The sequence below is a fragment of the Balaenoptera acutorostrata genome, chromosome 13 (assembly GCF_949987535.1).
Source record: "Balaenoptera acutorostrata chromosome 13, mBalAcu1.1, whole genome shotgun sequence".
In the NCBI taxonomy this organism is placed as follows: domain Eukaryota; kingdom Metazoa; phylum Chordata; class Mammalia; order Artiodactyla; family Balaenopteridae; genus Balaenoptera; species Balaenoptera acutorostrata.
The window spans coordinates 84,854,660-84,877,766 of record NC_080076.1 but is presented as its reverse complement, the minus strand read 5'-3'; the positions used below and the strand labels follow the sequence as shown (position 1 = coordinate 84,877,766).

Sequence of the window (23,107 nt, the reverse complement as noted above, 5' to 3'; positions counted from 1 at the left end):
TGTTAAATTTTTCCAAAACACTAAATCTTTGAGTGTGCTTGTTTTAAGTAATGCTTCTGAATGACATTGAAAGGACATGCCATCCTCCCCTTGGCCTTATCTCCAGGTTTTTAGTTTTTTTTTTTTTTTTTTTTATGAATGTGCAGGCTTTTTTTTTTTTTTTTTTTAATTTTATTTATTTATTTATTTTTGGCTGTGCTGGGTCTTCGGTTCGTGCGAGGGCTTTCTCTAGTTGCGGCAAGTGGGGGCCACTCTTCATTGCGGTGCGGGGACCACTCTTCATCGCGGTGCGCGGGCCTTTCACTATCGCGGCCCCTCCCGTTGCGGGGCACAGGCTCCAGACGCGCAGGCTCAGCAGCTGTGGCTCACGGGCCCAGCCGCTCCGTGGCATGTGGGATCTTCCCAGACCAGGGCTCGAACCCGTGTCCCCTGCATTAGCAGGCAGATTCTCAACCACTGCGCCACCAGGGAAGCCCTAGTTAATGTTTTTTTAGCATTGGAAATTGTTCTTTTTTTAATAGTTGAACCCTCGGAATCTTTTTCTTGCCAAATTTATATTCATGGTATTTTTTTTTGATATACACACCCTCAACTTTTTGTGTTGTCCAAAACCCAGATTTAGAGTGAATTGACAGGTGTTTAAAACACACTGGGGTGTTCTCTCAAGTGGTAAGCTTCTAGCTTGTCGTGAGTTTCTTGAGTAGATGCAGGGTGTAACTGAGCTACCTAAGTTCTCTTTCCTTGGAACCAAAAAAGGTTGGACGAATCTGCTAAAAGCTAGTTGTCAGCTAAAAGCTGATTGATTGGGGAAGAGAAAGGGAATTTCATTTTACCTGTTTGGTTTCCCCCAGGAAATTGTTTAAACTTAGACTGTAAGCTTTAATTCCTCAGAATAGTCCTTATATCCATGAAGGTAAAGCAGTGTGTGAAATTGTAATCTTTAAAAAATGGTAAGGTTGGGGCAGCTTCAGACTTCAAACTAAGACTGAAACACAGTCCATGATAAAAAATGTTTTTGTTCTTATATTTTCCCTTAAATGATTTGATTTAAAATGTTCTATTGAAGAAATAGCTTGCCTCTTTGTTCTGTTCTACCTTTGGCGACAGAAAGCTGATGCTAATCAGTATTCTACAGGAGGTTTCTTGCAGTGGATTGCATAACTGCCCTTGACTTCGGGATACTTTCATCATGCAGTTTCTAAATGGTTTACTGGCTTGCAGTCTAAAATGCCCATGTGCATTCATATTGAGTTGGTGTGGGTTAGAATTCTGAATGTCTTAGAATATTTTGGACTCTGGTATAGACCCAAAGAGTTTCACTTTTATAAACAGTGTCATTAAAGAAATGGCATGGTGTATAGTAATAATAATGCCAACTGGCTTTGATAAGGCTTAGTGCAGTTAATTTTTCACATGTGACTTTATTTGACTCGTATGGTAATCCTGCTCAAGAGGTTAGAAAACTTAGGCTCTGAGAAGTTGTGACGTGTCCTAGGGTCACACAACTTTTATTAGAAAGGTAAAGTTGAATTTTCTGATGGGAAACATTGGTAAACCTGGTTCTCTCTCTTCCACTGAATAATTGTGTAACTGTGAGCACATCTTTTAACCTCTCTAGTCCTTTGTTTCCTCTTCTGTAAATGTCAGACATCTTTGGAAAGAGCTTTGTGCCAAGCTTCCTTTTTTAGATGTTGTGTCTGTTAGAAAGAAGTTGTAGGGATTGGTGATCTTGCTGCATGTGACCTTGGACATGAATCTTTTCCTCATTTGACACACCAGTTATATGTGTTTGAACTAGCACCTTTTATCAGGAGTCATCACAGTTTTAAATCCCATTGTATATTTTAATTTTTTAAAAAATTGTTTTTTCTTACTCATAGCTTTAGTTCAGGTCCAAGGTTGATTTAGTTCTGAGTGTACTTTTGAAATGAAGCTTTTGGAATTTAAAAGTATGTGCTATAATTGACATACATACACTATCAAATGTAAAATGGATGGCTAGTGGGAAGCTGCTGCATAGCACAAGGAGATCAATTCCATGCTTTGTGACGACCTAGAGGGGTGGGATAAGGGAGGGTGGGAGGGAGGCTCAAGAGGGAGGGGATATAGGGGATATATGTATGCATATAGCCGATTCACTCTGTTGTACAGCAGAAACTAACACAACATTGTAAAGCACTTATACTCCAATAAAGATGTGGGGAAAAAAAATATGTGCTATATAATAAGCAAATCTTATGAGGCAAAAGAAGTTATTTTAAAATAAAAATGAGCAGATTTTCTTACTGAATATGAGTCAGAATGCTCTGAAAAGATGTTTTTAAAGCATTACATGGCCCTTTTTCACTTTAACATTTTAAAAATTCCTTATTGTAGAATGGTTTGATCATTCCAAACTGGACTTCTGAATTATAATTGGAAAGCAAACCAAGAAAAAAAAGCCATCTTTAAGAAACTAGCTTATGTCACTTTATTATTCTGTAAAATTAAGAATTCTTTCCTAAGCATGCTTCCATCTGTATTGTCTTGGTAGCATCAGTTCATTCAGCTCTGCGGGCTCCTTACTGTATACATGTAGTTGTGCAGCTTCATAGAAAGTGAGCTATTGCCACAATAAAAATAAGTAGGAAGAAGTAGAGAAGCAATTTGTCTTATTTTACTTGGGGAGTGTTTATGCAACTCTGAAATGTGAGTTTATTCTTCCTAAGCTTTTACTGTTAGCTCTAAGGCAGGAATACCTATGTCACTTCCTCAGCCAGCCATTTGAAATTTGGAATTCTGAGCATTCTAAAGAGTACTGCTTTGCTGCAACTAGAGAAAGCCCTCGCACAGATACGAAGACCCAACACAGCCATAAATAAATAAATAAATAAAAATTAATAAAAAAGAAAAAAACTTAAAGAGTACTGCTGAGTCTTTGGAATTGACTGACCCAGAGTCCTCATAATTCAGATTTCACATGGGTTCTCTTCTGTGTCTGGTGCTGTTGCTACTTATTATTTACTCAGCTCCTCAGTGATGCTGTTTCTCGGACTGTTAGGAGGATGGGGGAGGCAGTCTTAATGGTGTCCAGTTGGAATAAGGGACAATATTCCTCATGCTGAGCTTCAGTTAATCACTTTCATCAACATTGATACTTAAGTGAGAAAGGCCTTTTGTCTTAGCAAAAGTTATATGTTTTTTCTAGCATATTTTTTATACCTTTTCAACACTTAGCTTTTTTCTTTCTGTAGATGTTCATTCTGGACAAAGTTGACAGTGATACTTGTTCCCTTAATGAGTTTACCATAACTGGATCAACATATGCACCTATCGGAGAAATGTGAGTAATCCCTCCTTGTCTTTTAAAGGCTCCACTCTGGTAGTTTGGTGCTTGTATAGACTTGCAGTGTCTCTAAAATGTTCAGACAGTTTTCCTAATGTGGCTCATGTTTATCAGAGTAGGTCATTTTCTTTAAAAACAAAATTGATAATACATACTTTGGAAATTGAAATTGATATTACAGGTTGTATAGGCCAGTGACCCTTTTTCATGTTTTGAAGCCTAAATTTTCAAGTGGGGTTTCTGGTTTGGTTTGGTTTGGTTTTGGTTTTGGTTTGGTTTTTTTGGTCACGCTGCACGGCTTCCGGGATCTTAGTTCCCTGACCAGGAATTGGGCCCGGGGCCCTGGCAATGAGAGCACCGAGTCCTAACCACTGGACCACCAGGGAATTCCTGTTTGTTTTTCATTGATAACAGTGGTGGAGGAATTTCATTAACTAAGAATTCCTGGTCTTTACTGATTAACTATTGATACCAGAGAAACATTCTGTCTCTAGCATCAGATTTCTTTTGAATGCTTGCCAGTCCGTTGTCCACAAAATTCTATTTATTAGTAAATAATTAAATAAAAATCAATAGAGATGACCACAGTGTATTCTAAGAGTTACTTTTTCTTTTGACAGACATAAAGATGATAAACCAGTGAAATGTCATCAATATGATGGTCTTGTGGAATTGGCAACAATTTGTGCTCTCTGTAATGACTCTGCTTTGGATTACAATGAGGTAAGCCTCCTCACAAATGAGAAACTAGACCTGGCTGTTCGTAGTTCAAGGGTGCGGTGGGTGGAATGAAAATCCAGCCTTCCTTCCTCCCTTTTTGAAAGTATGGGTTCCTGGTTTTATTTTCCCTTTCCATTAAGAGCCTATCTCTATCAGAGCTAGCATGACCCTACCCAAAGGAAGTTGGGAGCCTTTCATATATTCTCTGTGACTGAGCATTGCAGTACTTAACTAGGAGTTGTAGCATACATGATGTTCTCTTCTATGTATAGCTTAGTTACTATAAATGATTAAAACCCAGGATACTTTTTCCTGAAAGTATAGGGTATTGATCTTGCTTTTTTTTTTTTTTTTTTTTTTGATCTTGCTTTTTAAGATGGGTAACATTATGTCCTAGAGGACAGACTGAGGCTTAGAAGGTTGTTTTGATGATGATGATGATGATATAATATAAAATTTAACCAACAGAAAACCTTTTTTTCCTCCCTTTTTAATTATAAACAGTGAGATAAATTCTTCGGTTTCTAAAGGCAAGCCAGTCCCCAACAGAAACAGAATGTAAACTCTGTAGAATGATAAATAATGACAAGGAATTACAAATACTGTTTGAAAGCTATGTTTGAACTAATACTGTGATTATTGGCTTCTTATGGTTAAGGGAAATGAAAGACCTAATTATTAGAAAAAGATAAAATGCACACCTATGCTTTGAGTTTATTTTTAATTATCTGGATCATATGCTCCAGAATAGGATAAAATGGCCCAAAGAATAATGGTACAATGGATGAGAGATTGTCCACCTATGGAAAAAGTCTTTATTAAAGAAAATTTACTACTTTTCCCTTTTTGTAATTTGTATGCTTTTAACTACTACAGGCGAAGGGTGTGTATGAAAAAGTTGGAGAAGCTACAGAGACTGCTCTCACTTGCCTGGTAGAGAAGATGAATGTATTTGATACTGAATTGAAGGGTCTTTCTAAAATAGAACGAGCAAATGCCTGCAACTCGGTCAGTATTTGAGCTTAGTGTTTTATTCATGTTGCCCATCACTCAGACCATATATTCTTAGTCTGCTCACTCTCTTACTCTCTTAGATAACTTAGTATATACCTTATTTCCTCAAACTTGCAATATCTCCTTCCCCATACTCACTATAAGGTAAAATGGTCTGGCCATTTGACCACGAAAATAAAAGTAATCAATGGATAATTTCCACATGCAGCCTCTGTGCCCATAAGGTCTGCCGTCTCCCCTGGTGCTGTGAAATGGACTCTTCTTGCTCCCAGCAAAACCCAGCTGCTCCTTGTCTAGTAAGCCCCAACATCTTTCCTGCTTATCAATCTCCCATCTTTACTGGATCTTCATTAGAGAAATAATAGTATGTTTTTTTTGTGTTTTTTTTGTTTTTAATTAAATTTATTTAATTTATTTATTTTTGGCTGCGTTGGGTCTTCGTTGCTGCACATGGGCTTTCTCTAGTTGCGGCGAGTGAGGGCTACTCCTCGTTGCAGTGCACGGGCCTCTCATTGCTGTGGCCCCTCTTGTTGCAGAGCACGGGCTCTAGGTGCGCAGACTTCAGTAGCCGTGGCACGTGGGCTCAGCAGTTGTGGCTCACGGGCTCTAGAGCGCAGGCTCAGCAGTTGTGGCGCAGGAGCCCAGCTGCTCTGCGGCATGTGGGATCCTCCCGGACCAGGGCTCGAACCCGTGTCCCCTGCATTGGCAGGTGGATTCCCAACCACTGCGCCACCAAGGAAGCCCAATAGTATGTTTTTTATCTAAAAACTTTCTTTTGCCTTAAGCACCCTGCTTCTTTTCCTTCACAGTAAAATTTCTCAAAAGAGCTGTTTTTATGTATTGTATTGTTTCATTCTTCCCATTTTCTTGAATCCACTCCAGTCAAGCTTTTGCCTCCTTCTCGTCTATCAAAACCTCTTGTCAAAGTTGCCCATGACCTTGTGCTAAATGGTCCAATTGTTTATGCATGTGTACTACTAACACATTTAAAGTACATGAAGCAAGGACTTCCCTGGTGGCACAGTGGTTAAGAATCTGCCTGCCAATGCAGGGGACATGGGTTCGAGCCCTGGTCCAGGAAGATCCCACATGCCACGGAGCAACTAAGCCTGTGCACCACAACTACTGAGCCTGCGCTCTAGAGCCCACAAGCCACAACTACTGAAGCCTGTGTGCCTAATGCCCTTGCTCCACAACAAGAGAAGCCACCGCAATGAAGAACTCACCACAACTAAAGAAAGCCCGCATGCAGCAACGAAGACCCAGCACAGCCAAAAATAAGACAAATAAATAAATAAAAATTTTAAAAAGTACACGAAGCAAAAGTTGACAGAAATAAAAGGGAAAGTAGATGAATTCACAATGACAGTTGGAGATTTTAACACACCTGTCTCAAAAATTGACAGAACAAGCAGTTGAAAAATCAGGATATGGAATAACACTGTAAATTAAATATACTCAATCCAACCCTTATTTCTATTGTGCTACTTCTTTTTAATTTACTTATCTATCTATCTATCTATTTTTGGCTGTGTTGGGTCTTCGTTGCTGCATGCGGGCTTTCTCTAGTTGTGGTGAGCTCTTCATTGCGGTGGCTTCTCATGTTGTGGAGCAAGGGCGTTAGGCACACAGGCTTCAGTAGTTGTGGCTTGTGGGCTCTAGAGCGCAGGCTCAGTAGTTGTGGTGCACGGGCTTAGTTGCTCCACGGCATGTGGGATCTTCCCGGACCAGGGCTTGAACCCGTGTACCCTGCTTTAGCAGGCGGATTCTTAACCACTGCGCCACCAGGGAAGTCCGTATCGTGCTACTTCCAATATACTTTTCAAATGCATAAGGAACATTGACCAGAATAGACCATATTGCTGGTCCATGAAGCAAGACTCAACAAATTACAAAGGATTGAAATACAGCCGGTCGCTGACCGTGAAAGAATTAAACTAGAAATTGATAACAAAAAGATAAATAAGCTTCCATCTGAAGAAAGTAGAAAACCAGCAAATCAAATACAAGTAGAAGGGAAATAGCAAAGACAAGATCAGAAAGCTATTCTGAACAATTTTGACGGTGTAGAAGAAATCAACAAGTCCTTTCAGTAACACAGCTTTCTAAGCTGACACAGAAAAATGGAATAATCCTGTGTCTGTTATATTAATTGAATCTATAATTAAAAATCTACCCCACAAAAATTCCTCAGGCCCAATTCTGCATAATGCTAAAGCAATAGCAGTTTGAGGGAGTTCCCTGGCAGTCCAGTGGTTAGGACTCGGTGCTTTCACTGCAAGCTGTGCAGCATGGCCACAAAAAAACAGAGGGCAGAAAATGGAACCCTTATCAACTCATTTGATGAGGCCAGCATAACCCTGATACCAAAACCTGACATGGATGCGACAAGAAAAGGAAGTTACAAGCTAGTATTCTTCATAATATATCTATAGAAGTAGAGATTCTCAGCACATTAGCAGATTGAGTCTAGTAGTATATCAAAACTTTGACGTGTTATATTTGAGCAGAATTACCACAACTACATTGACATTCAAAGCTCAGTGAGGTGGCAGTGTTGCAGGGTGCAGGCGTGTCTGCCCTAGACACTAGACAAATCTGTGGCTCCTCAGCTGCCTTCCCCCTGCCTGTCGGAGCCCCAGAGCCTGGGTTTCTTGGGCTGAACAAAGTGGCAGGCAGGATGGACCAGTCTGTTGAGGAGACCCAGGAGCTGGAGGCTGACCAGATGGCCAGTGTCTGCCAGCCTCTGTTGCAGGTGGTTTTACTCAGGTCCAGCTGTACCAAGTGTGCGAGGACACAGAATCCACTGACAGTTTACCGCAGGACAGATCCAGCCTTTGTCCTAGCTAGAGTGGTGAGTGGTTGCTTAGATGAGAAGCAGCGTAAGCAGTGTGCAAACAAGATGTTATAACACACGAAGGTCAGAGTAACAGGCAGCGGCACGTACAAGTGGAACGAGAGGAAGAGAAGAAGCATGGCGCCAAGAAGCGAGCTAAGGAAGCTCAGAAATGGGAACTGCAGAAGCCAGAGAAGACGGGTTGAAGGGACTGTGATGCCGGGCAGGAGCAGAAGGTACCTAAGAAGGAAGCAGGTCAGGCCCCAGCGTCTCCGTCTGGGCCCACCCCCACAATCCACCACCCTGGAAACACGCCTGCCCCTCTGCACCAGGGTGAACACCATCTTCGTGCAGTGCAGGGTGGTGTAGCCAGGAGGTCCTACGGTGGGTCTCCAGACCTATTCCCAGTACCTGCTGCTTCCCAGCCTTGGAGCTTAGATTCCTTCGGAATTGGGTTCTGCTACACGTAATCTCTTAGTACCTGTCATCTCCAAATGGCTGCCAGTTAGTGCTTGAAGCTCCTCTTTGTAGCACTTCTTTGATTTGTAGTCAGGGTTTCCTGGTAGAATAAGGAGAAATGGGAACTTAAAAATATAGCCTTTCCTAGTTATGCAAAAGCAAGACTCATTTCTACTAAATGAGCTGTCAGCTGTCACTACGTTTCCTTTCTTTCATCCTCCCCTGGATATCCAGGGCAGATTAGGAGGCGGTGTGTTTTGGGGGAGTAGGGTGGCACCACAAGGCACAGGCAGCCTAAGGTGGGCGACAGGGTGAGGCAGAACGGGACTTCTGCTCTGGCACTCTGTTTCCTTTACATTGTTTTGCCTCCTTTATACTATCCCGAGAAATCAAAACTCGCACCGGCGTGGAGGATGTCTCAGCTGAAGTATAGTCGCCCTATTTGTGCTTCACAACTAACAGCCTCACTGCCGTGAGGGTCTTGGGCAGCTCCTATGGCATCCTGCCCCGATTTACATGGTTTTCATGAAATAGACATCCAGGCCCTTTGTTTCTGTTACAGGGAATTCACCCCAATTGTCATTAAGCAGGGGGCCAATCCTTGCAAAGCCACATTGTCTGACAGCTCTATTATTAGTTGGTGTGACTAAACCCCTCAGAAGCAACCCGAAGATTCAGCTTCACAGAGACTGAGGTTTAGAATTATATGATTCTAGACCTGTTAACTGCTCAATGAAGGGAAACATGTAGCAGCATGGAACTTAAAAAAGTGGTACGTTAATTGTAATGACCACTGCAGATAAGGGCAGGAGTGTCCGTTCTGTAAGAGTCTGCGGTCTAAGTATTTTCTTGCTCTGTGCCCTCCTTTGCCTCATTTTTTGCCACAGCAGCTGAGTGAAGGGATCAGAAATGACTGTCATGGTGCTCACTCACTGAAAATTCCCAGAAATGAACTTTTGCCCACTCCTCCTGCCCCCGAAAGCAAGAACCTTTCATAGTACAGAGGTGAATAGAGCAGGACCAGCTTTTTAAGGCCTAGTGGCCCATTTGGATAGGACTGTTGATCTTCACAGCCCTGATACTGGAAGCAACGGCTTTGTTCTTCTCTCCCCCTAGGATGTATCTGGCGCCGAGGTCCACACCTCACTCAGAATCACTACCCATTCTTTCAGTCTTCCTAGAGTCATTGGTACAAATGCTTAATGGAAACTAAATACATAAGTAATATATCAAATAATGTAGAATTCATAGTGATTATCTTTGTTGCTTGGGGCAACTCTTGCTGAGAGGATGGCTTCAGCCACTCGTAATTGCCTACATTGGATGCTGAGGTTCTTTGGGATTTCTACAGTTATTATTAAATACTTGTCTGAATTAGGGAGAAATCAGTGTAATTCACCACATAATTGAATAAAGGCAAAAAACCGTAAGATCATTTAAATAGATGTAGAAAAGGCATCTGATAAAATTTAATCTCAGTTCATGATAAAAACTCAACAAACTTATCTTCAAGTTGATGGTGTATTTACACAAAATTAACATCATATCTAATGGCAAAATAATTTCTACTTTCAACATTTCTATTCAGTGTTGTACTGGCAGTCCTAGTTCATGCAGTAAGGCAAGAAAAATCAAAGATATAAAAATTGGGAAGGATAAAGTATGTTTATTTTGTAGGTAACATGGTTGTATACATAGACAGTCCAAATCTGAATCTGAAGGTTCTTAGTCTTCGTTCTACCTGAGCTGTCAGTTTATCCTGTCAGTCTCTCCCTCCTTGAAAGTCCTTCACTTCACTCGTTCTCCTCCCTCCCCCGCCCCCTGTCCCCTGCCATCTCCTTGGCTGCATCTTCCACATCCCACCAGAGGTGAAGAGGTTCCAGGGCCCAGTCCTCGCCCTTTTCTGTCTGCAGTTACTCCCTTGAACTCTTCTCACCTCATGACTTTTAAATACTGTCCATGTGCTGACATCTCATATAGTACCCACTAACTATCTAAAGCTATTTAGAATATTTAAGTGGTGTTCCTTGCCCCTGCTTCAGCTAATACTTAACTGCCAGAGCTCAAAACCCTCCATTGTCTTCCTGTTTCACCTGTTAAAAAAGCCAGATGCCTTACATTGACTTTTAAGATCCTACAACCTGCTTCTGCCACCCCTGCCATTAACCTCTCACTTCTTTTTTGCAAACTCGGTTCCAGCCATGTTGGCCTGGAGGCTCCTTGAACGTGCCAGGTCACGTCAGCCTGCACGTCTGTTCTCTCTGCCACATTCACACATCTTTCACATTTTTACTCAAATACTGCCTTCTCAATACTTTATGTAAAAGCGCAATCATACATAATTTTGTCTCTTCCCTGCTTATTTTTAAATATTCTCCGTAGCACTTATAATCTACTTTCACATTCTAGTGTGTCTTTCCCAAACTAGAGGGTAAGTTTTATGAGGGTGAGAACTTGTTTGTCTGTTGCTGTATCCCCATTGCCTTTCACATAATAGGTACTTAGTGAATGTTTAACAAATCAAAAATGTACAGAAATTGCCATCCAATAATATTGCATATATGTTCTCTTTATAGGTCATTAAACAGTTGATGAAAAAAGAATTTACTCTAGAGTTTTCACGTGATAGAAAATCGATGTCGGTTTACTGTACACCAAACAAACCGAGTCGGACATCAATGAGCAAAATGTTTGTGAAGGCAAGTACAGCAGATTGCAGTTGAGATGTTCTTACCAGGATTGGAATCCTGGGTGAGCTAATAAATAAAATTGTTGATCTAAATCTGTAACATTTCCAGGGTGCCCCCGAAGGTGTCATTGACAGGTGTACCCACATTCGAGTTGGAAGTACTAAAGTCCCCATGACTCCTGGAGTCAAACAGAAGATCATGTCTGTCATTCGGGAATGGGGCAGTGGCAGCGACACACTGCGATGCCTGGCTCTGGCCACTCACGACAACCCACTGAGAAGAGAAGAAATGAACCTGGAGGACTCTGCCAACTTTATTAAATATGAGGTTAGCTAATGAAAAGCTTCTTTGCCCACATCCTGCACATTCATTGTGTTCAGACAGCACTCCTTCAATAAAAGGTCAAATGAGTCTTGCTTTTTCCGAGAAAAGGGTGCGGTTATTTGTTTTTCTGCAGGCCAAATGTATTACCTTTATAATTTAGACTGCTGCTTCAAACATACACAGTTAACAACTTAATACAGGCCTGTAACTTTCAAAGTAGAATCATCAAGTCTAAAAACCTATTTTGCAGCTCTCATGTAAATTAAGATGTTTTAAAAATTGAAGCTATTTTTAAAACACTTGTTAGTTACTGAAGGTCAAATTGTCCAAGTGGAGAGATTCCGTCTACTTTTCTGCTCACGGAATACTTTCATATCAGGTATGTGACTTCCTGAAGCCTTGAACCGGGAACAAATTTGGGTACTATGGGCCACTAATTGGCCACTATCAAAATGTTTTTATTCCTTGGTATATTTTTTTCCTCATTTCAGGATATTATTATGAAAGCTAAAGAATTATTTGGTAACAAGAATGTAGTGATTTTTAATTGTTTCTGATTTATTGGAATTAATACTGTTCTTCATTGGATTTATATCAATGGTGTGAATTCTGTCATAAGAAAATGCAGAAACCTTTGCTGTCCACACTAGAGGAAAAACCAGAATTTCCTGTTTTGACATAAGGTGATTCTTTAACTCTAGACCAATCTGACTTTTGTTGGCTGCGTGGGCATGCTGGACCCTCCGAGAATTGAAGTGGCCTCCTCTGTGAAGCTGTGCCGGCAGGCAGGCATCCGGGTCATCATGATCACGGGTGACAACAAGGGCACCGCTGTGGCCATCTGCCGGCGCATTGGCATCTTCAGGCAGGACGAGGATGTGACATCAAGGGCCTTCACAGGTCGGGAGTTTGATGAGCTCAGTCCTTCAGCCCAAAGAGAAGCCTGCTTGAATGCCCGCTGTTTCGCTCGAGTTGAACCTTCCCACAAGTCTAAAATTGTAGAATTTCTTCAGTCTTTTGATGAGATTACAGCCATGGTGAGTGTCTTTAGACATGTACGGGTAACAGACTGCACAAACACAGCAGATTCTAATTCTGACCATTAAATTTTTAGTAATAGCTCTCATATTTGGAACTTCTTTATTTTTGTCATGATCTGGGGCTATTTCTCAAGGGTTCTATTGACCAGTAGTTGGCATGCTGTATGTTGCATGCATGGAAGATTCTGGAGAAGTTTTAAGACCTGGAAGTCTGAATCAGTCACAGGGGAAATATTTGGTGATATCTTTTTTTATCTTTGATGTGGTTAAAATATACATGTTTGTATCTCACGTTTCTAAAAGCTGATTCAGGACATAATCCACACTCTTGTCACCCAGTTTTGGATAGCCTTACCTGAGATGAGATGTACTGGTGATGTGTTCTCTTAAGAGCTGCCTGTTGATGAAGCATTTCCCATATTCTTCCTCGCATCTGATTTTTTCACCGACATGTTAACATTGTGTCATATTTGCTTTCTGCTGCTTATCTGTGAAACTTCACACTCTTAAAAACAACTTAATTTTGTTGCTTGAAACCAGTTATTATAGTTGTCTTCCTCCCTTCCTCTTTCCTCCCCCTTCCCTTCTCTCTCCCAGAGGAAAGCACCATTCTGAATTCAGTACTGGGTGTTTAGTAAAAGTATAGAAAACATACATGGGAATGATAGTTTTGTATCTGTAGACAATATTTAAGTGTTTTTGCCCATTTTTGGTCTTTATATATATTATATATTATAGTTTTACATATTTTTGAAGTCTGCCTTTATTCTACTTGAGATTTATCCATGTGGATACAAGTATTTTGTCTTGACTGCCATATTGTGTTTGTTTTGTTTGGTAAAAAAAATAATACAGATAATTTGAAGTCCCCTTTGTCCCACTTCCCTCTGAAGTGTCACCTATTAGCTCGTTTGGCAATTTTACATTTCCCAGGTAAAACGTGTTTTATGACACCAACTTAAAAAACGAACTCTCCCAGAGAATTCTGTTGTCCAGAGGCCCAACAGCTCCATTCGTCATTTCCTGGCTTTAGGATGGCTGAGCATTTGTTGGCAGCGTGTTAGGTGGCAGGTGTAAACCAGTGGTGGGTTTTTAACCCTTTCAGACTGGAGACGGTGTGAATGATGCTCCTGCCCTGAAGAAATCTGAAATCGGCATTGCCATGGGCTCTGGCACCGCAGTGGCTAAAACCGCCTCTGAGATGGTCCTGGCTGATGACAACTTCTCCACCATTGTGGCTGCCGTGGAGGAGGGACGGGCGATATACAACAACATGAAGCAGTTTATCCGCTACCTCATCTCGTCCAATGTCGGGGAAGTTGTTTGGTGGGTCCCTATGACAGGTCACGTGTATTCCTTGGCTTGTGATGACCAGTTTTCCAGATTTGCTCTTCATGTGGCAGCAGCTTTGCTCTTAGTGCAGCAGGAGAGAGGGAGGGCCGGGAAAGATGAAGGAGGCCCTTGTGAAGGTAGAGGTACTTCCTCTGGCCCTCAGGAGGGCTGTCGACGGCTGCTCCAGTGTGCAAAGGATGCACTTTAACATAGAAATGAATTTAAATTAACTATATAAGGTAACATAAAATTTTTAGTCTTGTAAAAGTTAATTTGGAATTGGATATAATAAATGTTTTATGATTGCCCAGGGAAAAAGTTAAAACAATCATTGCTGTCCACTGATTTTTATGGAGGAAGATGGAGTGGTGATGTTATTTTAAATAGTGGCCAAAAATAATTTGGGGTCTTTTTCTTCTTTCCTTGGATGGAAACAGTATTTTCCTAACAGCCGCCCTTGGATTTCCTGAGGCTTTAATTCCTGTCCAGCTGCTCTGGGTCAATCTGGTGACAGATGGCCTGCCTGCCACTGCACTGGGGTTCAATCCTCCTGATCTGGACATTATGAACAGACCACCCCGGAACCCAAAGGAACCACTGATCAGTGGGTGGCTCTTTTTCCGTTACCTGGCTATTGGCTGTGAGTACAGTTTTTTATATTATTGATTTTTAAACGAATGTTTGAGTCCAAATTTTGTAAATGCATCCCTTAAAAGCACATTTTTTTCTATCCCCATATTAGGGTAGCAAAATATGGAGACTGCCCTCTTGCACTTTAATGAGCTGTGTATGTGTATGCCCAGTTTACAGTAAAGTTAGTCCCTTACTTGAGCATCCTCGTTCTTCCTTGGGCCTTTGTGAATGAGGTTCTCAGATTTAATCTACGGGCAAAGGAAATACAGGGACGACTGAGGCCTTAAATGACCAAGATGTAAAACGAAGTCCCCCTTTCCCTAAGTGAGAGAAGCGATCTGTGCATTCATCAGCAGTGGTTGGTTCTTCCACATGTGTTGTCTTTGTAGACCTTGTCCTGACCCAGGATGCTGCTTCTCTCTTCCTCATTTCATAGGTTAGGAAAGTGAGGCCCAGAGAGAGGTTAAATGACTTCCTTAGGGTCCCATAGGAAACTGTTTTGTTTTAATATGTTCACATGATTTAACACTCAAAAAGCACACAGTGGCATAAAGCAGGAAGGCTCTCAACCAGTTGGTTCCCCTCCAGCATGCCTTCTTGGGATACTCTAGCAAATAGATCCATCTTAGGTGTTTATTTTCGGAAGCGATGGCATGCTGTACACACCTGTATGCTGAACCTTGTCTTTTTGTATTTCTGTTTTTTGGGTAGTTTTACATCAGTACTAGTATAGCTGCCTCATCGCTGGGCACCACCTGCCTACTGCTCTGTTGGAATTGCTGGGTTAGAGGGGGTGCACTTGGACCTTTCAGTGGATACTACTGGATACTACTGCATTGGGACAGTCTCTTATTCTCAAGTGCCTGTGTTCTCCACTACCCTTTGTTGCTTCTTTATAATAAACTTGCTGAATTCAAAATTGTTGGGGTTGGGGAGGGGATGGTCCCAGAATTGGCTTCAAGCACTGCCATGAGCTCAGCGTTCTGCACTAACTGCTCTAATGGCCTTTCCATATAAAGGTTCTGCCAGGCCTTTGATGGAGCAAATAAATTAGTGTATAACTGGTAGCATGAGTTTGCCAGAAAGTCATGACGGGTGTCATCTGGTGCTCCAGCACAGCATGGCCTTCCTTACATGGAGAACACGTGCCTGCAGCCTTAACATACTGGCTGCTGGTTAGAGAGGGCATGGCTAGTGTAAAGGTCCTACCAATTCTAGTAGATGCTTTTCCTCACAAATTCTGGAGGAAAAGTTGCCTGGTTCTTCTGTACCACAGACACCCTTCTCATTGCGGAAACCGTCAGCCTAGCTGCTTTATCTGATGAGAGTGAGCAGGTGCTAGTGGCAGCACAGGCTCATTGACATACCATGTCTTTGATCTCTGTCCTAGGGGTTGGCCCACGAGGCAGCACCTGCAGTAACGCTGCAGGCCGTAAACCCCATGTGTGTTAGTGTCATGATGTTTGTTCCCAGGTTATGTTGGCGCTGCTACTGTGGGTGCTGCTGCGTGGTGGTTCATTGCTGCCGAGGGTGGTCCGAGAGTGTCCTTCTACCAGCTGGTACGTAGCCACCTTTCTTTCTGTATCTTAGATGCAAAGTGTTGTAAGTCTTCACAAACAGAGTTGTCCTTGAGCTTTCTATGGTTTGGATGTCAGTCAAATAATCTTAATACTTTAACAATAAGCAGTTGCATTAAGGTTATTCTGAAGGACCAGGGCTTCTCTGGGAAATGCGGTGAGATTTTGTGTGGGTCTGTGTTCTGGGCTTGGTGTGGACTTTGGAAATGTCCTTGGCTGATCAGGAACTTGATTGGGCTTTTGTTGCAGAGCCATTTCCTACAGTGTAAAGAGGACAACCCGGACTTTGAAGGAGTGGATTGTACAGTCTTTGAATCCCCATACCCAATGACAATGGCGCTCTCTGTTCTAGTAACCATAGAGATGTGCAACGCCCTCAACAGGTCAGTGAGTCTTCTCAGCATGCTGGGGCAAGAGCCTGATAGCCAGGGCGCTGGGGGATTGTGTGTGTGTCATGGTTGATTGAGAATCACAGGAAAGCTCCGCCCTCCCCAAAAGGAAGAACAAGCAGCACCGGTTTTAAGAGCTTAAGTCATCATCACCTCCAGGAAGTAGTGGGAGTGCTTAGCCACATGTTCTTCAAGAGACAGCAGTGGCCAAAAATAGGGACTTCTGCACCCCTGTGTGCCAGTGCCCACAGGGAAGGAGCTCTTGCCCTTTAGCATTGAGACAAACAGTATCATCTAATTAAGCCAGTGACAAAAATGGAAATTTCAAAATAGCCTAAGTGTCAAGGGCAATTGAGAGCAGCTTTGAACACACTGAAATGGGATTGCTGTGCTGAAGCCTAGATTTAAATTGGAAGTCTGTCCTACATCAGCATTCTTCCTTAACTTTGCCACTGTAGAAACTTAATAGAATTAGGTCAGTAGGCAATAGGCAATGCCAAGTTAGCCGTCGCTTTATTGAAGTGTGGTTCTGAACAGTCTCTGTCGGTGATGGCATATGCCTTTGCCCTTTCAGCAGGCACATTTCACCCACCTACCTCTCCTTGTTCTGCAGCTTGTCTGAAAACCAGTCCCTGCTGAGGATGCCCCCTTGGGAGAACATTTGGCTCGTGGGCTCCATCTGCCTGTCCATGTCACTCCATTTCTTGATCCTCTATGTGGAACCCTTGCCAGTAAGCGGTGGGGGGACCCTGGGCTGGGGCCTGGCTGCCCGTCCAGCAAGTTGGGGAGCTTGATGAGGTTTCTTTGTGTTTCAGATTATCTTCCAGATCACACCACTGAATTTGACCCAGTGGCTGATGGTGCTGAAAATCTCCTTGCCTGTGATTCTAATGGATGAGACCCTCAAGTTTGTGGCCCGCAACTACCTAGAACCTGGTAAAGAGTGTGTGCAGCCTGCCACCAAATCCTGCTCGTTCTCAGCATGCACCGATGGGATCTCCTGGCCCTTTGTGCTGCTCATAATGCCTCTGGTGATCTGGGTCTATAGCACAGACACTAACTTTAGTGATATGTTCTGGTCTTGACTGACAGTTTTGCATAAAGATGATGTTTAACTTAATCAATTAATTTTTTTATTGTTTAAAGCAACTGTCTATTTCTGCTGAATTTTCACATGAACATACTGGCTGGTGAAGGAGGTTTCATACTCTAGATTTTGTTTTGCTTTTTCTGACTCCAGTGGGGCAAGATTTTCCTTTTTTATACACATAATTAAAGTGTCCATTGACATGTACAGAGAACTAACACTATTTTATGCAAATATTTTTTTGTAGATGAAAAAGCATGTACAGTGTTCTGTTTAATACTCATCCTTGTATAAAAAAAATAGTTGAGCCAGCAGACATTGTCAGCAAATTAATTGGCAGCAGATTTTAGGAAATGAATGTGTGTGGTTTTTTTCTAAAACTAAATAGCATGTATTGTGTCTTTTGCATGATCATCTGGATTTAATCTGAGATCACAGTCTAATTTTTATTCATAAGCCAATTTTTCTGCACTGAGCAGAGTACTGCTACCTCAGTCAGTATTTTTTTTTGGTTTGCCCCCCACCCCTTCACCCCTTGGCCCTTGTTCACCTCCACCCCACCTCCACCCCGACCCCGCTCGGCTGCTTCTCCTGTAGGGTTTTGATGGTTCTGTTTACATCAGTCTTAACAAGAGGTATGCTTGTTCTCGCTTGTGCAGAAAACATTGTTCCAGATTCAATCGACTGGGTTCATGTCCCCTCACATAGTTTTTAAGGTTATTTATTTAAATGTCTAATGTATTTTATTGTAACAGACATTGTTTTGCCAACATTGCCTATTTCAGTGGCACTTCACAATCTAGTTTAAAAAGAAAAATAAAACATTTTAAATGGACAGAGAAAAATAACCGTCTTGTTTTTAACTCTTAAGTGGCTTAGTTTGAACTAACATGTCCAACTTTCTCTTACGTTCTTAGTTTTACTTTTAGTTTTACTGTGCTTGAGGGGAAGAAGGATCCTGTTCTGCTGCATAGGTAGTTGTAGGAATTTTATTTTTAGTGTATAGGCACTAATTGTTATCTGTGATACATTTTTATGCAAGTTTCTGCTGGCCTGTTTTAGCCTGGTGTAGAGGACATAAGGGCAAGTGTGTGTGTGTGTGTGTATGTGTGTGTATGTGTTTTGTAAAATCTGTAAATAGCACATGACCAAATGAACATATTGTATAGAACTATTTTTATTTGAATGTGGCACTAACCACCACCATCGTTACTATGATAAATGTTTGCGCATGTTCGAGATCAGTCTTAACCAACAGTGTGTAAGTCATTAACCGTCCTAACTGTGGTGTTTTCCTCCAATGCCTTCCAACATCCATCAACTAACGTGAGTATTCCCTGAAATTTGGATGCTTTAGCCTAAAGGTGACTGCCGCTAAATGAGCTGGCTATATGACACTAATGAGTAAGCCCCTTATGTCAGGCACCCTGAGAGCAGAGGGCATACGATTTTATGTGGCACCTATGCACCTGTGGGCTGGGGTAGCTGTTCTCGACGCCACCCACTGCCTAGGGCAACAGCACAGCCACATGTTAGTGGGGGAGGGCCTGGGGGAAGAGAAGGTAGTTCTGCTTTGGTCAGACTGACAGGTGCCTTCACAAATGCCAAGATGAGGATTCACAAAAAACTTGTCATGGTTCCTTTGATCTTTGTTAGCTGCAAGGACTCGTCCCAGAATCTTGCTACCTGGTTCATTAAAAAGCAAAAAGCGAGTGAAAGCAAGTAACTGAACCAATAAACTCATGCATCATTTTTTGCATGACTTTTTTCTTTTTATGGCTGCGCTGCGCAGCTTGTGGGATCTTAGTTCCCTGACAAGGGACTGAACTCGGGCCCCGGCAGTGAGCGCACTGAGTCCTAGCCACTGGGCTGCCAGGGAATTCCCTGGTTCATTTTAAATAGGCCACCTTTTTCCACCTTCTGGGTCATACTCTTTGCGGCTGAGATTTAACTGTGCTTTAACGTACCCGGGAGAGAAAAGATATTGGCCATAGTTCTGCTCAGCTAGCAAACAACCTGCCCCATCATTAGCCAGGGTGAAGGAGGGCCTAGGCAGCAGCTCGGTATTCAGGGTGGTAGCTCCCTCCACGTGAAGCCCCAAGAGTTCTTGTGAGTACTTGAAGGTACTTGGGCCCTGGATACAGGGCCAGCCAGAAGACATGATGTAAATGCTGAGAGTCTGGGGAAAGGTTAACAGGTATCAAGCAGGACAAGGTGCTGCGAAGTTAAGAGGTCTCCGTGTAAGGGGGTAGAAAGGGCACGTGGAGGCGGATTCTTAATTTAGAGTCCTGGCCTGGCTCATGGAGGCCTCTCAGAGGAGGGGTAAGCTGGTTTGCTTGGCAGAGAATGTAGTGGGTACATTTTGCCAATTTTAGCATTCTGGGGTGTAGAAACAGGTTGAGCAGATCAAATGCAAGGAATGTGTCTCAGCTGCAAACCAAACCAGCATGTCTGAGCTTGTTGGGTGGGGTGCCATTCAGTGGTCAACTTTTCCTGACTCAGTTCCTTGATCATTATTGGCCCTTACAAAGTAAGTTGAATGGTATGGAAGGCTGTTACCCTGTGCTTTCTCAGCTTCAGGCCTTTTCAGCCCACAGAGGTGGTTTAGGCACCCATTTCCCTCAACTCAGACAGCTGGGAGTGGGAAAGACCCAGTGGTGCAGAGTCCTTTTGTCTGCTCTGTTTCAGGCTTCGCCGCCAAAAAACGTCTGCATTGGCACCTCCTCAGTAGTTAGTGCTGCTGTAGGCACATCCCTGGCCTCTGTCCTATAGGGAGCAGCAGGTACCCAGCCCCATCCTCACCAAGTACCCGCAGGAAGGCACTGTTGGCCTCTCTGCTTCTGCCGCCATCAGTAGCTGGTTAGGACGGCACCATCCTCAGACCCATCATGTTACATGCTCTCAGGCAGCTCTTGCCTGAAACTTGCTCCAGGTTCTTTCTCGACGGGCAAGTGGGCTGAAGGCCCATCCCATCAATGTTCTGGTTTTTTGCCACCCCATGCCCAGACTGACCTCTTTAGTAGAGCTTTACCCTTTGCCCAGGAGATGGCAGTCTTACACGTTTCCTAAGTGGGGTACTGTGCCAGCAGCTCATTCTGCATCTGCACAGTGCAGGTGACAACGTTGGGTAGGGAGAGCTGCAGGTGCTCAGAGACAAGCAGGGCAACTGCCACCTTCCCTCACAAGCAGTGGCTGCCACGTTACCTTCAGACTGGGGCCTCGGGCCCCTGAATGTCTGTGTGGTGGGCAGACCTCAGGAATATCCAAGACCACAAGCGTTAGCTCAGTGTCTGCCAAGCCTGTTGTGTCTGCAGTGCGGATGCACCAAATTGTGTCAAAACCACCACCCTGCATATGAGGGTAATTTGCAGCCTTTTTTCTTGAAAGGGAACAGTGATAAGCAGTTCCGCTTCTAGGACTGGGTGCAGCCCAGAGGCTGGCCCCTGGGGAAGGAAGGAGAGGGGTTTGGCGCTGATTACCACGCTGCTCACTCTGCTTTGCCTTCCTTACCCTCTGCACTGCTAACCAAGGACTTCTTAACTTTTGTTATACCTGAAGCGATTAAGTGTCTGCCTGGTGGGATTCTCTGTAGCCAGGTGACATGAGGGGCCTGTGTTGCTGAGCCAGTGCTTCTGGATGCTACCCTGTGTGGGCAACCCCTCAGGGACAGTTGATCAGAAATGCTAGTCTTAAAATCTTAAAAGATCAAACCGAATATTCCTTTTCATCTGTCACTATTAATCTTAAATTAGTTATTCTAACATTTCCTCCCCATATTTCATAAAGCTGATTTCCTCTCTCTTTCCTTTTCAGCAATACTGGAGTAACCGCTTCCTAAACCATTTTGCAGAAATTTAAGGGTGTTCAGTTGCGTGCATGTGCGTTTTTTAGAAACACATCTACCAGCCCCCTCTGCATGATTGATGTTGGGGGGAAAAAGAAAATTAGAAAAAACTCCCCAACTCATTGTGTGTTATGTGGAGGAAACGTGTATTACCAGTGGGGTTTTTAGCTTTTAAATCAAAATAATTACAAATGTACAGTTTAGCTTAATGAATCAGAAAGCCTCTCCAGAGAAATTTGGTTTCTTTGCTGCAAGAAGAATGAGGTTCTGAAACCTTATCCAAGAACTTAGAAGCCATCAGCCAAGTCTCCATATTTCTCTGTGCAAGATGTCATAGCTTAAATAAGTGTACAATATTCAGTTGTAATGCATGCCTTCAGTTGTAAGTAGCCAGATTTCTCTATGGTGTCATTGAAACATGCTACTTTTTAATTGGCCCTGTACAGTTTGCTTATTTATAAATTTATTGAAAACACTACAGGTGTTGAATGGTTAAAAATGTAGGCTTCCAGTTCATAACTTCAGTTATTTTTTGAGTGTGCAGCTATTTTGCACTGTATTAAATGTAACTTATTTAATGAAATCAGAAGCAGTAGACAGATGTTGGTGCAATACGAATATTGTGATGCATTTATATCAATAAAATGCTAAACGTCAATTTATCACAACGCATGTTTGACTTAGACTGTAAATAGAAAGCAGTTTGTTTCTTTGCTGGTAACAGGCATTGCACAGACATGGTTTCAGGTAAATAAATCTATTCTACGATAAGTTCACAGTGTGGTGTTGACTGTTCTCCTGCAGGAGGGGTGGGTGATGTGCACTGAGGGCCTCCAGACCTGCACCCTGAGCAGTTGTGCCCTTAGGTAGATAAAAGGGACAGAAAGTTCCTGTTGACTTTCTGCATAGGAGAGCAGAGTGGTAGAAGGTCTGGTTGTGTGACATGAGATCTATAAAGTATCCCTGCCCTGGTTCCTGTCTCCCCTCAAGTATGAGAAAAAGAGTGTGTCATGAGTGGGGTTTTCAGAGATAATTAACATGATTTAAAAGTTGTCAGCAGCTTGGAGACTATAGTGATGGAGAGATACTTGTAATACTACTCAGATGCAAAATGTAAAATTTTGTATTCCCACTGTTAAGAGATACAGAAAAGAGCTGAGTAAACCAACTATACCAATTTAAAAAAAAGAGAAAGGAGCCCCCCCCCCAAAAAAGGAACTGAAATCTATATACATGGGAAAAATATTTGATAAATTTTAACATCCATTCTGTAAAGGAAAAAAAAACTTTTGAGTACCCATAATTCCCTTTTTTTGACATAATGAAAAATAAGCCAGAAGTATTGAATTCCAGAATTACACTCACCGTCCACTATTGCCCACAACTTAGCACTGTTCTGGAGAGTCACTGTAGTCAGACAAGAGAAGGGAAAATGCCTAGGAGTGAACAGAAAGGAGCAATGGTCATACTGGATCAATGAGAACACCTTATTTTTAGGAAAGTTTAATAATTTGGGGGAATTAACATCTTAGTATGAATGACACACACGTCATACATTATTAATAATATATGAAAATATCAACAAGTGTTTTAATCGGACTGATTCTAATAAAAATGAAGAAAATGCAGGAGTAGCAAGGAAGGGTACAAACCTCAGGTATAAAACCTATAGTCATTAAATGTATTATCTGAGAAAGGTGGCATTTTAGCTTATTAGTAGGTAAAAGTTGGGTTATCCATTATGTCACTGGTTATTCTGAAAAAAAGTATGGCTGTATCCCTCACACCCAATCGACTGCAAATGAATCAGAAGATTTGAAAAATGAAGTTACACCCC

At 42.4% G+C, this 23,107-nt stretch overlaps 1 protein-coding gene across 2 annotated transcripts in view; it reads left to right on the top strand.

The window, feature by feature from the left end:
• Positions 1-22,041, top strand: part of ATP2A2 (ATPase sarcoplasmic/endoplasmic reticulum Ca2+ transporting 2) — a 63,037-nt gene extending 40,996 nt beyond the window's left edge. The window contains exons 9-21 of one of the 2 annotated variants that reach the window (XR_009005045.1): positions 3,234-3,322; positions 3,946-4,048; positions 4,922-5,053; positions 10,931-11,053; positions 11,153-11,371; positions 12,070-12,405; positions 13,514-13,734; positions 14,178-14,380; positions 15,847-15,932; positions 16,200-16,333; positions 16,953-17,070; positions 17,155-18,752; positions 21,240-22,041. Coding sequence is in view for 1 of the 2 variants with exons in the window: in XM_057526632.1 (XP_057382615.1) it covers positions 3,234-3,322; positions 3,946-4,048; positions 4,922-5,053; positions 10,931-11,053; positions 11,153-11,371; positions 12,070-12,405; positions 13,514-13,734; positions 14,178-14,380; positions 15,847-15,932; positions 16,200-16,333; positions 16,953-17,070; positions 17,155-17,275; positions 21,240-21,253 (1,899 nt within the window). In the remaining variant the exon portion in view is untranslated. The remainder of the gene's footprint in view (positions 1-3,233; positions 3,323-3,945; positions 4,049-4,921; positions 5,054-10,930; positions 11,054-11,152; positions 11,372-12,069; positions 12,406-13,513; positions 13,735-14,177; positions 14,381-15,846; positions 15,933-16,199; positions 16,334-16,952; positions 17,071-17,154; positions 18,753-21,239) is intronic. The other variant, XM_057526632.1, reaches the window with a different exon arrangement.
• The last annotated feature ends 1,066 nt before the right edge of the window (positions 22,042-23,107 follow it).